The 19,017-nt window shown below is 30.3% G+C and overlaps 1 protein-coding gene and 2 long non-coding RNA genes across 3 annotated transcripts in view; 2 read left to right on the top strand and 1 right to left on the bottom strand.

Moving 5' to 3' along the window:
• Nucleotides 1-1,445: 1,445 nt before the first annotated feature.
• Nucleotides 1,446-1,620, top strand: LOC123656251. The gene is made up of 2 exons (XR_006743504.1): nt 1,446-1,486; nt 1,579-1,620. It is a non-coding gene; the product is annotated as an uncharacterized LOC123656251 (long non-coding RNA).
• A 3,260-nt stretch (nt 1,621-4,880) lies between these two features.
• The window catches only part of LOC123656466 (glutathione hydrolase 1 proenzyme-like), a 35,936-nt gene continuing 21,799 nt past the window's right edge, over nt 4,881-19,017 (bottom strand). The window contains exons 5-10 of the mRNA XM_045592145.1: nt 17,129-17,332; nt 7,400-7,649; nt 6,719-6,909; nt 5,746-5,986; nt 5,291-5,404; nt 4,881-5,070 (exon numbers count right to left, since the gene is read on the bottom strand). Coding sequence (XP_045448101.1) covers nt 4,921-5,070; nt 5,291-5,404; nt 5,746-5,986; nt 6,719-6,909; nt 7,400-7,649; nt 17,129-17,332 — 1,150 coding nt within the window. The 3' untranslated portion in view covers nt 4,881-4,920. The remainder of the gene's footprint in view (nt 5,071-5,290; nt 5,405-5,745; nt 5,987-6,718; nt 6,910-7,399; nt 7,650-17,128; nt 17,333-19,017) is intronic.
• On the top strand, nt 15,835-17,338 carry LOC123656468. Its single transcript, XR_006743551.1, has 2 exons — nt 15,835-15,913; nt 17,143-17,338. It is a non-coding gene; the product is annotated as an uncharacterized LOC123656468 (long non-coding RNA).

The following is a 19,017-nucleotide window of genomic DNA, read 5'->3' as shown; positions in this document are numbered from 1 at the left end:
ATAACAGCGAAAGGTGCTTGGTTGGTAGATGGTCTTATTGGCTCCTAATTTTACTATCGCGTCTCTATTCTTTCTTTCTCTAAACACACTAAAGAAAGCATCACTTCAAATAATGAGTAAAAATTATTGAAATCAAATCGTAAAATTGATACGCTATACTGATTATTTTAATTATTTAAATTCATCGCCTCAAAAGTAGGTATATTTTACAGATCGTATAGTAATTGTTTGTGTTTAGATATTGTACTGTTAAGTTTCCTGCACAATACTGAAATATTGACATTGACAAAAAAATTAACCAAATTTGCCACCCCCTAAAATTGCCGCCCTTTGCTCCAACCAAGTCATCCTATTGGTAAATCCGTCACTGGTAGGAATATTTTTTGTGTTACGACAGTTAGCTTTGTTATTCAATATTATATTTATTAGATAATTGGCTAACGAACTTAACAAACTGATACTTAACTACTATTGATAAAAAATTGTTGAACTGCACTGCGCATAATATTATGAAGATTATGTAGGTACTAGCAATTTGAATAAAAAAACATCTGGCCGTTCTTATTACAATTTTAACAACATGTCTATCATATTGTCGATATAGTGATAGAAATTAATCTGAACATGCTGTACGTCTTGGCGGTAACAGCTGTATTAAAGTTTTTACTAATTACTACTAGATAGAACATAGAATTACTACTGCACTTCAACGGCACTCGAAATCATCACGTCTCCTCTCTTTTTCACTGTCGATAGGCAGGAATAATTTTTTTATTAATTTAAAAAATTGTGGTGATCTTGCTGCCAACACGCTATGTCCCTGTATCAATGGATTCAATTTACTGTTTGCTATTATGTAAATAGTATAAAACAAAGTCACTTTCCACCGTCGGTATGCTTCGTTCTTTAAAACTACGCAAAGAATTTTGATGCGATTTTCTTTAGTAAATAGAGTTTAGATAGTTTTAGTATATTCCAGAGGAAGGTTTATATGTATAATATATGCATAATATAGAAGAAGAACACTAATAGTTTTTGCAACTGTCCGATGTCGGGGCGGGTCGCTAGTTAGTTAAGTTAAAATTACAGAATAAGATAAACTAGTTTTTTCTACTTTGCGATTATATTTTTGATAAGATAAGGTTCAAAATGTTAAAGTAAAAAAAGTATGAGTGGTATCTCATAGAACTACTAACTATCTCATAGAAACCAATACCAAAAATAATTATGTTCTATTTTATTAACCGACTTCAAAAAAGGAGTAGGTTACTCATTTCGACCGTGTATATATGTATGTATGTATGTAAAGAAAACACAACATTCATTTTATATTTTGTTACTTTTTTTTAATTAGAACCTTTTTTGTTTATTTTATTGTCAGGACAGAAAAATAAAACTTTGTTATGATGACAGAATTATTTTTACATTAAGATTGTAAGGAAATTAGTTTAAATAAAGGCTTTAAATGTTGTTTTTCTTGTTTTAGGTAAGTGAATATTGTAATTATAATGTAGTTTAAATGCTAAGAATTGTAAATATAGAAAATATGTGGTAATATAAATAAATTTCTTGTTTTAGAGAAACGCAAATATAGTCTTTATTTTGGGATTTCTATTAAAAGGAACAGAAAAAGTATAATTATTATTATATGTATATATATATTTAATGTATGTTTGGGGATAACTTCGTCGTTTATGAACCGATTTGAGTGTGGTGCTAAGGAAACCAGGATCTGATGATGGGATCCCAGAGAAATCGAGGGAAACCCTCAAAAACCGGATAACTTTTTACTGGGTGTACCGATTTTGATGATTTTTAATTTAACTGAAAGCCGATGTTTCTCATGTGGTCACATTAAAATTTAAAGCCGAATTATTTTAAGGCCGAAAATGCCAAGACGCACCGGAGCCCGACGTACGTAGTACACATTACACACTAAACACTATACACTACACACTACAAACTAAACACTACACACTACAAACTAAACACTACACACTACAAACTAAACACTACACACTACAAACTAAACACTATACGCTACGCACTCAACGCTAAACACTACGCACTACACACTACAAACTAAACACTACACGCTACGCACTCAACGCTACACCCTATACACTACGCTCTACACCCTACTAACTAAACACTACACACTACAAACTAAACACTACACGCTACGCACTCAACGCTAAACACTACGCACTATACACTACAAACTAAACACTACACGCTACGCACTCAACGCTACACCCTATACACTACGCTCTACACCCTACTAACTAAACACTACACACTACACACTACGCACTACACAGTGCACACTAAACACTATACATTACACATATCCCCCAATTTTCTCTTTATTAACCGACTTCAAAAAAGGAGGAGGTTACTTTGACTAGCCCGTTGCCGAGTCGTATATGTATAATATAATTATATGTATATTCGGGGTAACTTCGTCGTTTGTGAACCGATTTTGATAATTGTTTGTTTTGTTGGAAAGGAGATATTCCAAGTGTGGTACCGTGATAAGAAAACCAGGATCCGATGATGGAATCCCAGAGAAATCGAGGGAAATACCTCGAAAATTGTTGTGGCGACAATTGCGTTTGTTATTTTTTTTTTCTTTAACTTACGTTGTATTACTTGTCGATATAATTGAATTGGATTTTTTTTCGTTTGCGAGCAAACACAAATAATAATTCACTTAAGGAATACGAGGTTTTTTTGATTATTTAAGCACGTCAACCTATGTCATGAAATAACATTTACCCGTAAAAAAACTAGCGCCATCTTTTGCTGAGTAGTAAAAATCTAAAATAATTTGATTTTACAATATAATCTTTTACTATGAATTTTTGGACCCCACGCTAAAGACACACTAGACGCATAACACTACTTTACGTGAGCAATCGGCATTTGGCTTTTTATAGCAACTCACGTCTGTATAAGTACCTACTAAAAGTAGATAAGCACCGATACTCAACGTTTGAAAGGTTGTTGTTTGTTATTTTGGTATGAAAGCTCACAAAAACTCAGTATAATCATTGATTTATTATTACTACGTTAGTAATAATAGTTCAATGAGTGTAATGAACCTGCTTTAAAACATAAAAAGAAACAACAATTAACTTGTATAATTTTATTTGTATTTCGATAACTTGAAACAATATCGGATATAGAAGACATTTTCACAATATACCTATCTGTTATATAAATATGGATTTTCATTGATTTTGTTTATTTATTTATTTATACTTTATTGTTCACCACAACTACGTTTTAAACATCAAACATATTTAAAGACATTCACAAACTGAAGTACAATGGGCGGACTTATGACTATTTAACCATTTCTTCCAGACAACACAACTTTACTTATATTTTGAAGCTTATTTACATTTATCAAAAGTAATAAAATAACCCATTACACGTGAGTCTCCATGACAAATATATTATGTATATAATTTTATACGTATAAAAAATCGTTAAATAAATAAATAAAATAAATAAATAAAAATAACTGTGACAGTTTATGTTCAAAAGGAGGTAGGAAAGAGATGGCTTTATATTTATCGAGAAATTTTTCTTACATTTCATATAACATTTATAAATAAAAATAAATTTTTGGTTCAGTCTATAACATTCCACTGCTGGGCATATCCCTCTTTCTCCATGAAGGAGAACAACTACGCGGATCTACTGAAGGTTAGCGGATGGAAATTAATTTTAAGTAACGTAAGTTATGACATGACAAATTATAAAAATACCTATCACATAAATCGTGTCTAAGATTAGTCCGAATATTTTGTAATCTAGAAAGTAAATATTATATTTGAATACGATTAAAATAATATTAAAGTCATTAAATACCATTCAAGAAATGATGTAAAAAGCGTTTTACCTAAAGACCTAGTTAGTTCCTATTATGATTAAGTTAGAAATGATTAATTAATTAATACAACCCATGAATGCCATTTCAATTTTATCTTTAAATGGATTGAAATTTTACAAAAAAAAAAAAACGTGTTTTTAGTAGTTATTTGCATTATTATACAGAATAACTATTTAATGTTTTTGTTCGTTTTTTTTTTCCTTTAAACTTCAATCTCGGCAAGCCATTATGCTGAATAAATAGTGTTGGTTAGTTTCAAGTAAGTATCGTCTCAAAAGATTTTTTTCGAGCAGTTTTGAATATCGATTTTCGAGTTTTGTCGTAAAAATTATCAGTAATATCTTTAATACATAGAGCTATTACTATTGCCTTTATTTACTAACATATTCCTGAAACGTATTTTGTAAAATATACAAAGTAAACACAGAAAGAGCGAGAAACAGTTAAGATGTTATATTATACATGAGTCATAATATATATGTTAAAAGGTCCAAATAAATGAAATTAAGTAAATAAATGTATAATAATATATGTATAGTATTTTAATAAGTAAAGCATACCTAAATTTTATGCACGGGAATGGCCCGAGATTTCTTATAGATCTAACAACGCTTAGTGTTTTCACAGTTTATTTTTACTTTATTTAAAAATAATAAAAAACAAAAAAATGTAATAAAATATGATACAATCACGTTATCTAACAATGAGTAAAAATCGCTGTAGGCGTTGAATTGAATAAGTGTCCTAAATTTAAAATATTTTCAGGCATAAATTAAAAAATGCTTGCATTAGGATATCTAAGGACATTAACGATCAATAATGCTTATTGAGCAAATAGCTAATAATTAATATTGTATAAACATTTCATTTACTTAACATAGAAGATCATAAAAGTGGCACTCAAAAGACGAGGTCCTAAAATGTCACATTTTTCAACGTTGACATTGCTAAAATCGCGCTTACGTTAAAAATAGTTAAAGTATAATTCCTTTTATATATATCTATGTTTAACTAGTCACTTAGTCTATTCCGGCAACATCGCCGCCTTTTCTAAAGTCTGCGTTCGCGTAAATAGCTGTTCGATTTCTGAAGAGAGCGCAAATGATGGAACCTCTGTTTCTATAACGCACCATACCATGACCCTTTGCTCGTAAACCATCGATAATGTCCTGAAATAGTTGTAACACGCTCATTGAATGTTATAAATTTGGGGTACAAGAAGTTATTTACTAAATTACTCCGTGTGACAGTCATGTGTCAGAAAAAGGAAGGAATTCTAACAATTATGACGTTTTTACGACTTTACTCGTGAGTCAAGAAATTAGTTAATTAAGTAGTTTTTCTGCTAATTTAACTTTATTTTAAGAAATAGTATTTTATTATTGTTACCTTAATCACACCGAATTCATATTCAGCATGCATTGGGAATATTTGATGGTGGATACGAGGTTCGTCCACTGCTTCTTTGATGCTCTGCCCGAACCACAGCTTACGCATTGTTACCTGAAAGATTCAAAATAATATTTTTGTGAAACTGTTTCATATTTTAATATTTATAATATAAGTTCAAAGTTATGATTTTATTAATCGGCCATTAAGTTGGAAATCCCCAAAAGTTTATTTAGTGAAAGTTTCGTCTTAGAACAAAAAAGTTTGGCCAACTTAAGGTTTTCCTTAGACTAAATTACTAAATAGTGATGCCATTACACGTTAAAAATATAAGTCTTATGTCTTCTAAATTAATCATTACAAATAAATAATAATAAAAACTATATCATTATAAATACTATGCATGACAATTTGCCATAAAATATCAATAAGTCAGACAAGGATTGACTACGTACCAAAGCCATAGCTGTCACGATCTTCGTTCCACCGGAAGCGCCTATAACAAGTTTCGCATTTCCATTCCTATCAACGATAATACTAGGACTCATCGAGGACATGGGTCTCTTGCCCGGTGCAATGAAGTTAGCGGGGGAAGGTTTTAGGCCGAAGTAATTTACAATTCCAGGAGAAGAAAAATCGTCCATTACATTGTTCATTACAATGCCTGTGTTGAGAGTTGTGAATCCGGCGCCGTAACTGGAAATTCGTAAAATATTTAAACGCCTTGAGTGTTTTATACCAGTTATAATTTTATATATGAAATTCTCGTGTCACAATGTTAGTTACCATACTCTTCCGAAACGGCAGAACCGATTTTTATTAAATTTTGTGTGCATATCGCGTAAGTCTGAGAATAGGCCAACAGCTATTTTTTCAAAACCCTAAGTTATAGGGGGGGGGGGTGTTAGGGGGCTTGATGACATATAGGGCAAAACAACGTTTGCGGGTCAGCTAGTATAAATATAAGTTTATAAGCTTTCACGGACACTATAACTTTTACTTATATGAGACTTATTTCGGTTGTTATTTTGAAACATCCTAAACGTCGGCGACATTGTCACCACCAAATGTTGAGTCGACCAACGTAGTCGTGACCCTGATATGACTGCAATATCACAGATATATCAGATAAAAGTATCTGTGATCATCGAGTACAATGATTTAATAATAGTTGATATGTGGAGAGGGCTATACACAGCGTTAACTTAAATTATTGTTAAGTTTGTGATCACACAACAATAAAAATAGATATTTTAACTTATTTATTTTACGTTCGTGGTTTTTATCTAGCAAACGAGACAGGACCATAAAGGTATGCATAATTGTATAATGCTACAAGTACAGAGTTTGGTCATTCAAAACATTCATACTATGACCTAGACTTGAGTATAGTTCTTATTTTTGTTATTTTTAGCGGATGACACTTACTAGAAATTAATCGAGCTCGTCATTGATACTGCATCACCATTGTCCGCTATGACTGATATGTGAGCGGTTCCGTGGTCTGGCTTCAGGTATTCGGAGGCATCGTAGAAATCTGTACTGTTGCTTGTTATTGTATCATTAATTTTTAATCGCATTTCTCTTCCATAATCTGGTGAGGTTATGTTGTGTAGAAACTGGAATTAGAAATTGTTTAAAGAAAGATTATTTCTTTCTTGATAATGTTTAAAATTACTGACATTATATTTCACAATGACTGTGTTAATAACATCTAATATTAAGAAAAAGTTTCGTATGATTCTTGGCATGTTCATTCTTATAGAGATGTTTTCTGCAATTTCCATACTGACAATCTAGTTATTTTATTATATCTTACTTAACAAAACCTACTGAAATTACGTGATAGTAGATCATTATTTAGTATTTTTTGATAAAATCACAATACAATATTTGAAATGCAGTCTTAATTTGGTCAAATTAATAATTAGTGAATATTTTTATTTTAAAAATAGATCCAATGAAAGGTAGTAATTAAATATAGGTACAGCTTAAGCAGAGTAAAAATATCTACATTTTTACAGTCACCTATTGCTGTTATCAAAACTATTTCCAATATATTGTTTCTTTTTTTCTAATTACACTAATCAAGTCAAGTAAAAATCTTACATCAGTTAAGTCCAGGTAATCCAAATCTCCCAGTTTAGTCCTGGCCGCATACGCGTGTTTGAACGCTTCCAATATCCTATGGTAAGTAAGTACCTTATTTTCAGTGTTATTTATGTTATCGGATGTAAAATTGTAGCCGCTGAGTATGTTCAAAATGTTTATTAAAATAGCCCCACTGCTTGGTGGCGGAGGGGTGTATAATATATCGCCGTTGCTTAAAGGAACTGATATTGGATCTGTGATTTTCGCTCTGGAACAAAATTAAACGTTAAGAATTCATTGATGTTTAGGTTATAGACATTTTTTAGGAAAATGTAGGGAGTCAATAAGTTTTTCTTGAGGTAGTATTAAAATATCTAACCACAAGCTCACTGTGCTAGAAGGAAAAGAAGAAAGTGATTTGTGATATCCGGTAATCTCTAATCTCAGTAATCATTATATAAATAGGATTTACAATCAAAAAGTTTACTGATTAAAATATTGATTTTGTGGTAAGCGGTTAAACGTTTTTGATAATACGAAATAAAAGGATTTCATTGGGCGTACCTATCAACTAATAAAATAATACAATTCACATATAGATTATTTGAATGCTAGGAAAAAACACAAGTATAAACAGTCTCTAAAACTACATACCAAGTCAACTGTTGAACTTGCCTTAACGACGGACAAGGAGATAACTGTCATAAGTATATATTGACTTTTTTTCTACATTTCACGAATATCTCGAAAGCAAAAACATTTTCTGTGGATTTTTACTCTTGTGACCGGCTATCTAATCTTCAAACCCTTTCACATATAATATTTATTTAATTAAGAAATAAAAATAAGTAAATAAGCATTTATAACTGTTTTTATTTAAAATATTTATTGTTTATTTTTAATATTAAATATTTTTAAACCTTTTCTTTAAATGTGTCTGTGTTCATATATGACTTTTTTATTGAGACGTGTTTTTGTAAAATACAAAAAAACATTTGCGAAACAATCTTTATTTAATTTTAGTTATCAATGTCTTTTAATCTAGATCACTCTCAGCTGCCGCAACATTTATATTTTTAATTAGGTTGGTCAAGGTTTTTAAAACAACAATAAAATTGATCTAGGTATAGTGATCTTTATTCATTCTGCATTTTGTGGTATTATATATTAGTTTTTGTTATGTACTACATAAATATAATTTTGTACATTAAATACGGTTAAGAACTTCGTTCAAGATTAACACCTAAGCCACTTTCACTGGTTGCTAATTGAGCTATAAAACTATCTGATATACAATGGTGTCCAGAAGGTAAAAGTTAACGACATAACGTTCTTTCTTAGGGTTCCGTACCCAAAAGGTAAAAACGGGACCCTATTACTAAGACTTCGCTGTCGGTCCGTCCGCCCATCCGCCTGTTTGTCACCAGGCTATATCTCAAGAACGGCGATAGCTAGGCAGTTAAAATATTCATAAAATATATATTTCTGTTGCCGCTATAACTTCGCTATACCATATGATCTTTAACAAAAATTTCGACCCTTACTGGGATGTTTGGCGCGACCTTGTTGATGCCAAGGTCCAGCAGTGTACTTCGATAGGCTGAAGTGAAATAATTAACTAAATATAAATAATTTATGAATGAATAAGTATTCTATGGCTTTATAAACAATTCAACATATATCGATGAGGAATGATTACGTCGTCACGTGTTTAAACAACGTTTCGTATATACGTATTATGTATATCGATAATATTGATTGACCCCGGTTTATTTATGCAAGAAATAAATTATCATGATAAGTACAATGTTGTATGAACTACAGACCTATGACAATGTTTACTAAAGCTCGACAAAATCATATGCTATGCGATGGTTAAGTTTAATACAGTTAAAATAAATAGTGTGTTGGCACAAATTTGAATTTTACGTTGGATTTTCTGTAAGGTATCCTTTGTAAGAAGAAAGGTTATATGTTTCATAACAATGTTATGAGTTATTGTACAGACGTAGTACCACTTCCAATCTAGTACCTACTACTAAGTACTAAGCTTCAACACTAAGTTTCAGGGATTCACTTATATTTTAAAAAAATTACTCTCGTTGCATTGACTTGTGATTTGTGCTAATAAATTACAAGTTACTTCAAGGAGGTCCGTTATTTCACATACCACCAATTACCCTTATACATACAAGTACACTTAAAAATTCTAGCTAGCACATTCTTTTGTTTAAAACAATGTAAATATTAAAACGGTTGAAGTAATAAATAAATTAGCAATAATTTTAATCTACGAGGCGATGACACGTTGATCGAAAAATAAGTTCACATATTTTATCGTTTTTATACTATATTTTATATTTATAAATTAATTACTGTATTACGAAAGTATCTCAAGTGTATAATACGGTCAAGTGACATTTTATTGTATTACTAGCTGCTGCCCGCGACGTCGTCTGCGTGAACGCTATACAGCACCAAAAATATCTACGATTATACCTTTTAAAATAACCCGTTTCTTCTTTACATTTCATATCTACAGAAAAATCTCATAGATGGCGCTGCGCTGCTTTAAAATTGTCTTGTCTACTTATATTCATTTAATTATGTTTATCGGCTTAGTTACTTATATTGCGTGATTTTTATAGTGTGAAGCTAGCTTATATAGCGTGGTTATTAACATAATAACAACAACATTTAAATATGCGTCGTTAGATTACACGTTGTTACAGAATGCGTTGAGAAAATAAAGGTTCACTGCTCGTTCCCGGTAGGTGATAGCATGATAATATGTAGCCTATATGTTGACCCGACTTCTTAATAATATTCGTGCCAAATTTGAAGTAAATCCATGCGGTACTTTTTGAGTTATCCCGGACATACATACAGACAAACAGACAAACAGACGAAAATTCTAAAAACTATATTTTTGGCTTCGGTATTGATTACAGACCACACCACAAGTATTCTTTTAAAAAAATTATTCAATGTACAGTTTTGACTTTCCTACCATTTTATTATATGTATAATATTATAATCATACAAGTTAAGTGTTTTGTATAGTACACAACAAAGAACAAACAATAATTTTATTCGGAGATATAAATTACACTCGTAAAAACGAATTGGTGATGTGGAAAAATGTTTGTTATCAGAAGATTTTTTTACCGCATGCCTATGTTATATTTTGCTATGTGCATGGTACTCATATTTCCTCCATAGACATGGGTTGTCTTTAAGAAATGAATATTAGTAATAAGATCGCCTTGATACACTATAACAGATACATATTTGTTTGTTTTTTTTTAAATCCAAAGCTCTTTAGTTATATTATGTTTATTCACAATTAGTTGGCAGACCATATTTTATGACAAAACTAGAAACAAGTATTTTAATCATTATATTCAAAGAAAAACAATTTCAAATGAGTCAGTTATACCTATTTGTACGGTTTCTTTTTAAATTGTACAGCTGTTAGTTATCATGAAAATATTCTTTTGTTTTTATGAAACAATGAATATAATTATTTATATGTCGCGATGATGTCATTTAAGAAAAAAAAATCTTTTACTAACTACGTTGATATATATCTTTGTTATCCCTAAATTTCTATAACCTAAAGGAAAGTAAATTTATACCATAATATGCAAAACAATCATATCTAGTTTTAGTCTTACAAAAAATTACAGTTATAAATTAACAAAAAAAAAAAAAATGCATTATAAATATTTTACAGAAAATCGCCAGCGCACTATTTTACCTGTTCAAGGTAATATGTGACAGGTGAGAAAATCATTAATTGCTTATCGTTTAGGAATTTTAATCAAGCGAGTAAATAAAGGAATGCATTGTACGGTGCTATTAAGTTTTTTTTTCTTGTCACTAGATGGCGATGACACCCAAACTCTCCAAATGTGAATTTTTTGTTTGTTTTACGTAGAAACTTTGGGAGTATCCAATACACAATGTCTTTTATCAATAGGAAGCTATGTAAAACTCATGACTCATGTAAGTATTACAATAATCAAGAATATCAACGTAGGTTGTGTAGGTAATAAAATATGAAAACGAAATGGAACTTTAGTCTAAAAATATAAGTAAGGTAACTGAAATAAGGTAATTATCTAAATTATGAATAATACTAGTTATTAGTCATTTTTCTATGTTAAATATTTTTATATTTATTTATTAGACAATCTTTCATCAGTAAGATTAGATATAGTTTATATATTAAACAATATTAACCTTAACAAACATCAGAACTTATCAAATAATTAATAATAAGAGTACATAAATAGGTATATTATTTGTTTTTATTTAATATTACAGACACAATGTAAATAGTACATTGATGCCCGGTTCCTGTAGGTATTAAGAAAACTATTCGATTGGGCTACTACCGTTATCTTTAACATTACACTTCATCGTAAGGTTATAGATCAAATATAATCATTTAAAAGAATACAATTAACTTTTACGAGAAATTATGTTTTAAATTTGAAATTAAAACATACAACCCTTACCTATACATATTTAGAATATGTCTTATTAGAAATTTAACGAGTACTAAAACAATTGCAAAATGAATCAGTTTTCATAATATAGGAACCGAACATAAAAGATAAATAAGTAATTGGCTAGAGCATCGACACAGTCAGTCGGAGATGCGGGTTCGATCTCCGCTGGAACGGTCGATATTTGATATGATATTAATAAAAAAATGTTTAAAAGATAAAGTCACACTTTTCGTATCATTTGTTTTTGTCGTGATAATTTATTATTTTACCTGAATTTTTAAATACAAGATTGCTTCATTCGAAGTCATATTGTTATCAAATAGGTACAAGGTTACTGATATTATTGTTATTAAATAAATATTGCATAATTCATACTACACATATTTACATAATCGGATAAGTTACCATTATTACATCCTATTCTGTAGAACTTTTGAAACAAAAAGTTTAATTTTACTTTGGACACTAAATAGCGATCGTAACTTATAGTATGGAACATATTCGCTAACCCACAGGTCAGTAGCGTGGTGGATTAAGCTTAGACCCGTCTCCTCTAACAGAGGTAATGAACCAAACAGTCCTCAGTTAACTATGTTGATGTTTTGAAAACATAAATATAAAACTCAGACTATGACAAAGACTAGAAACACATGAGCGTACCCACAGTGGGACAAGATGGGACATCATATGCCTCACTCTGACTCGAAGCTAATTGTAGATACATATTTTAGATTTTAATAAATTATTTTTAGGTACATTTAGCCAAAATTCCGCATGCTATTACTGAAGTAGTGTGGATAGTAAAGGCAAATGAAAACTTGCAGTAAATTAAAGAATTTTGAATTTTCTACTACTTATTGATTTTTTACATTTAATTGTCTTGTCCCACATTTACGAAATTCTGGGTACGCCCATGACTATAAATATTCGTCATGTGCTGAGATCGAACCTGCTAACGAAACGGCGATTAATTTATATTTACTACAAAACAGAATAGTAATGAGATGGAAATAGTGTTATCAAGAAAATAAAAACTGTTTTATTATTTTATTTATTATTATTATGTATAAATTAACCTTTTTGAGACCTGGAAATTGATGAGACATTTCAACATCAAGGCCAACAATAAAACAAAAATTTGAAGGTTTTATGTGTAAGACAATAAAGACGATATAATTATGTAGGTAAATAGCTTCTAGCTCTAGAAATCTATGCTTCTTTTCCTAATAAGTATTATTATTACTTAAGGTTTATTACTTAGACGACACTCTTATCTAACATCTCTATCTATATATGTCATATATGTCTATTACACTATATCGGCCGACTTTTTTTTTATGTCACTAGGTATTCCATAATAGCTGATGCTTTTATTTTTTAAGCTACCCATTGCTGTATAGAGGTTGTAGGCATGCCAAATTTATTATCTGGATGTATATTAATAATGTTTCGAAAACAACATTTTGGCTAAATTTGTCGCTCTAGTCTCCAGCCTACTGCTATATCCGCCCCTGGGCTGCCGACTTTACCTCTACCTTCCCCAGGAACTCTGACCATCTTATTCACCACACTAGCGACCCGCTCCGGCTTCGCACGGGTATAAAATATAGTTATAGCCTATATCATTCACTGAATAATTGTGTTTGCTCGCAAACGAAAAAAAAACCGACTTCAATTACATCGACGAGTAAGACAACGTATATCGACGAAAAATAGTCAAGTAACTACGCGTTATCAAAGATTACTCAAAAAGTAGTTATCAGATCTCAATAAAATTTATATGTGACCACATGACAAAAATCAGCTTTCGATTAAATTAAAAATTATCAAAATCGGTACACCCAGTAAAAAGTTATTGCGGATTTTCAAGAGTTTCCCTCGATTTCTCTGGGATCCCATCATCAGATCCTGGTTTCCTTATCATGGTACTAAACTAGGGCTATCTTCTTTCCAACAAAAAAAAAAAAATTATCAAAATCGGTACACCCCGTAAAAAGTTATTGCGGATTTTCAAGAGTTTCCCTCGATTTCTCTGGGATCCCATCATCAGATCCTAGTTTCCTTATCATAGTACTAAACTAAGGATATCTTCTTTCCAACAAAAAAAGAATTATCGAAATCGGTACATCCAGTAGAAAGTTATGCGGTATAATACAACGTAGGTCGACGAAAAAAGCGTCAAGTAAAAACGCATTATTAGATATAACTCGAAAAGTAATTGTTAGATCTCAAATAAATTTAAATGGGACCAATTGGCACACACCACCTTTCGATTAAAACAAAATTTGTCGAAATCGGTCTACCCGGTCAAAAGTTCTGATGTAACATACATGAAAAAAAAAAAAAAAATACAGTCGAATTGAGAACCTCCTCCTTTTTTGGAAGTCGGTTAAAAAATGATTAAAATCGATCCAATAATTTTGATTTATTCATTGGCCATCCCGTGGCCCGCTCGCGTTAACTTTAGAGTAAAAGCCGGCCGGAACCGCCGCAAACGCTACGTACCGCAATTTTTAAATCTGTAATAATCTTCTCATCCAATCCATTTAAATCATATGCTGTAAAGGGACATATAGATCTATATTAAATCAACAATGTACTTAAGGTATTTAATTAGATAAGGATTAATGCTGTATTGGTTAAAATCGTTTTGAAAATTAGCCATTATTTGTCGTAAAAAGTAAATGAGAGATAGACATACACCATAGCGGAGTTTTCTGTAGACCTTTTTAATGTGTACAATACTTAGTACATTATTTTGATAAATCTCGTAGGGTTCAGCCTGCGTTTGCAATTTAAGCGAAAAAAAAAATAATTATTTACGACATAACATTAGAAAACTCAAAAATAACAGTATTTCTCCACTATTTAATGGATGTTATTATACATATAAACCTTCCTCTTGAATCAATCTATCTATTTAAAAAAACCGCATCAAAATCCGTTGCGTAGTTTTAAAGATTTAAGCGTACATACATGTGCAGGGACAGAGAAAGCGACTTTGTTTTATACTATGTAGTGATAAACACAACTCTGCTTGAGAGTGTTATTTAACTGTTATCTTCTGTAACGCAAGATTTTAATCAGGATATATTCTGATGTGCTCTAATTCAATGTAAAACATATTAATATATTTTTAAATCGTTCTAGTATACTCAGCGATAAGTGAGTTCAAATAAGCAAGTTAAGTGTTCCGATATATAATATTTATAAGATAAAAGAGATTTTTAAGTAGTGGAAGAGTTCTGGAAATTATTCTCGAAATATAGGTAAACAAAACACAATTTTGCCATCCATGTCCGTAAATATATATATGGAGAACATTTTCTCTTTTACGTTCGAATAACAAGACCATAGCCCATGTAACCATGCCTAAGCAAGTAGACATTTAAAAAATCATATCGACATTAGCATAACTGTGTTTAGAAAATTTCGTTTCTCCATTGCATTTATCGTTCCAAGGTTTTAAATACTGATAAAACTTGAAAATACAGTTTTATTTGGTCTAACTACACAACTACAAACTATAAAATTACACGCATAATATTATAGAAACAAATAGGTATTAAATATCCGCTCTGAGCGAGAATCGAATCTGTGATATTTATATTAACGGAGCGTTCGTCATCCCTACACCGCAATCCTCTACATTATACAAGAACATTTAAATATTTAGTTCGTCATAAAATATGTACATATATTCCTAAATAATAGAGCAACCAACCTTGAATATACTACGCCGTGATAAATTTACTTCCCTGATATAGTAATAATGAATTTAACATTTAAGAACACTTTTATAGCGAAAATTAAATCATTCCTAGATGTGAAATTTACAGCGTCCATTACTACGCAGTTCTAGTTACATAATAAACATAATACTAGCGTTAAATAACATTCTTTAGAGCTAGGCACAATAACGTTGGAAATATACCGACCTTTTTGTATTGGCTTTATTATTGTGTAGTGTAGTTATCACACATATATACATATACACAATCATTTCTTGACGAAGGTAGTAAATATATAACTAATACTATATGTAATGAAACATATTTTCTGTACATTATTTTTAATCTACGATTGTGTAAGATTTTTTTTTACTGAAGATTGAGCTGTGAGACTTTTCAAGTCATACTACAGAGGTTATCGTACGTTAAAATTATATGCATATTAGTGTAAATAATGTTTTTGTAGCAAAAATCATGTTAATTACATTTATTTTTGATTATAAAAAGCTAAGAATTATAGATAAAAAAGTATTTTTATTTAGTACGTGATACTTAGGTATGTAGTTTGTTTTTGTAAACAACTCGTGCGATAACAATGTTTTGAATTGATAACGACTAGACCGATTAATACAAAGTATAATAGATTAGTGTACTAAAATACCTATATATACATATACAAAAACATAAACAAAAAAAATTTAATCAGCAAAATGAGTGAAATAAAATCTACCTATATATTAATACATGCGGACGTAGAAGTATGAAATTTCGCGCACTCATGATTTATATAGAGAAGGAGCGCAGAATGCTAATATTTTTTTAATATTATGCAAAAATATTAAATCAATAAAAAAACATTACACACGCTACCATACATTTGACACACACGCATATATACTCTTTTGTTTATTATTATAGAAGTATAGTCTTTGACAATAGAACCTTAATAATGTGTTAACTTATAATTTAAATTAATTATGGTTTAGTTTCGAACACTGGCGACCACTAGTCTTTTTAAATACACAAGTTTGTAAATAAAAGTGTGCAAAGTTAAACTAAAATAACTTAACATGTAAGTAGGTATTATAGATTACGTTCCAGGTGACAAAAAAAAAATGTCTTAATATACGATAGACTTGTTCTGCATGATAACTTTCGAAGAGTCTAGTCGAGTCGAGTTGAACACCTTATATATAAGAGAAAAATCATTAGGTAATACAAAAAAGTTTATTCAAGTACAGTAGTTTGTACATTTTGATAGGATATCAAATGGTACCCTAAAAATTACTTTTCGTGTAAAAAATCTGTAATATATATGGAATAAACATATTACTATAGGATAGTGGCGTATGAATCTCCATTTGTGTAATCTCTAGGGCATTTTATGCTTAAAAATAATTATAATTACTATATAGAATAAACCCAAATTCTGGTCTAATTGATAAGTTTTGACTGGAAGTTTTAGAAGACATAAAAAAATACAAATATTAAATACTCACTCATAATTCTTCAGGTCATCAGCTGTAATGATGCTACCAGCTCTGTTGAGATCTTCCAAGAATTCGACAGCTAGTGTACCGTTATAGAGTTCGTCGCCACCCTTCTCAGCTATTATATTGAGCGTTTTGCAGAAAGGCTCGTTAGGTTTCACTAGTGTACCTGGTTTGTGAAATTTATTTTTTGCACTATTAAAGAACATTTTCCTGTAACGAAGAAATGTATTATTTTAGCTTTCTGAGAAAAATTAATGTAACTTGCTATTGTATTAAAATTAATGTTGATAATTTACAAGCATGAAAGGACTTTGGGAGATCATCAAATTAAACTAATTACCCATTTAGTTACTCTGTCATGATTTCAGCTTGTCAGCTGAGAAAGGATCTTAAAAAATTGGAAAAGTTCTATATCGTACGCGGGGTGAATGGGGAAATATGTTTCTAAGTGACTTTGTCACTTCTGGATTAAAAAGTTGCAAATGCAAGATGTTGCATAACCAATACGCTGTGATGTTGAGGACAGCTAAAAAAATTTTTTTTGAATATTTTTCGATTTGTACCTATGCCTTAAAGATTCGAAGTATCGATGATAGTGTTTATATGTATAATGATATTTTTAAAGTTTTAAGTATGGCTTTGATCTTTAAGGACTATCAAACAATCACTGCAAATCACGTGAAAAAAACTATTATTACCTAACAAAATTAAAGAAGTTTCTTATCATTCCTAATATTCTAGATTAATTTTATAAGCCAAAAAAAAACCCAGAAGGTAAAAAAGAGGTTATCGGAAGGATTAAGGTTTGGTAGCTGATAAGTTAACGATTACAACTTCTTTAACCGACTTCAAAAAAGGGGGAGGTTCTCAATTTGACTGTATTTTATTTTATTACGAGTGTCATAACTTTTTACTGAGTCTACGGATTTCGATGATTTTTTTTAAAATCTTAAGCTGGTGCTTGTCATATGGTACCATTTAAATTTGATAGAGATCTGACGGGTTCTTTTTGAGTTACCTCTAATAATGCGTATTTAATTGACAATTTATTCGTCGAACACCGTTGTATTTATACCTTATAACTTTTTACTGAGTGAACCGATTTCGATGATTATTTTTTAAATCGAAAGCTGGTGCTTGTTATGCGGTTACCTTTAAATTTGGTCGAGATCTGACAATTACTTTTTGAGTTGTCTTTAATAACGCGTATTTACTTGACTATCTTTTCGTCTGCCTACGTTGTATTACTGGTCCATGTAATTGAAGCCGTTTTTTTTCGTTTGTAAGAAAACACAATTATTGTTGTACATGTTCTACATGTTAGTAATCTTATTATTATCTGGCTTCTTGTTGCACGTGGATTTAAGTAGCTCTCGCGTGCTGAGAAAAATAAATGGTCTACGACTAACTTATCAGTTAATTATTTTCTAATAACTTCAAAGCATATATTGAATGTGATCATCTGTCAAATAAATACAATGAAACATTTCTTTAATCATCATTCTGCATAATTATGTTAATAGCAATACGTATATTATATGTACCAACGATTCTAAATTTGGATTAAAAATAAATAAACATAATTATGTGCAAAATAAATGCGTTTCTTTTCTGGTTAAAACGGTGTAATGAATTAAAGTTATTCATTGAATTTTGAGTTTATAATAATATTACTTTAAAAGGAATCATAAAATAAAATTGCGTTCAAATTGCAATTAATTTTCTAGATAAGCAAAAATATTAGAATGTTAGCGATAAAAATTGTAATTACTTTTCATAATAAACAAATTAATAAAGTGTGGCTTTAGAATGCTTTTACATAACTTAAGTATAATTAATTATTCCTAATGCGTAATAATGTTTTTTCAACGTGATTATTCTATCTTACTAATATT

The sequence above is a fragment of the Melitaea cinxia genome, chromosome 9 (genome assembly GCF_905220565.1).
Source record: "Melitaea cinxia chromosome 9, ilMelCinx1.1, whole genome shotgun sequence".
NCBI lineage: Eukaryota > Metazoa > Arthropoda > Insecta > Lepidoptera > Nymphalidae > Melitaea > Melitaea cinxia.
The sequence above is the reverse complement of the archived record's forward strand: the minus strand, read 5'-3'. Positions and strand labels throughout refer to the sequence as shown.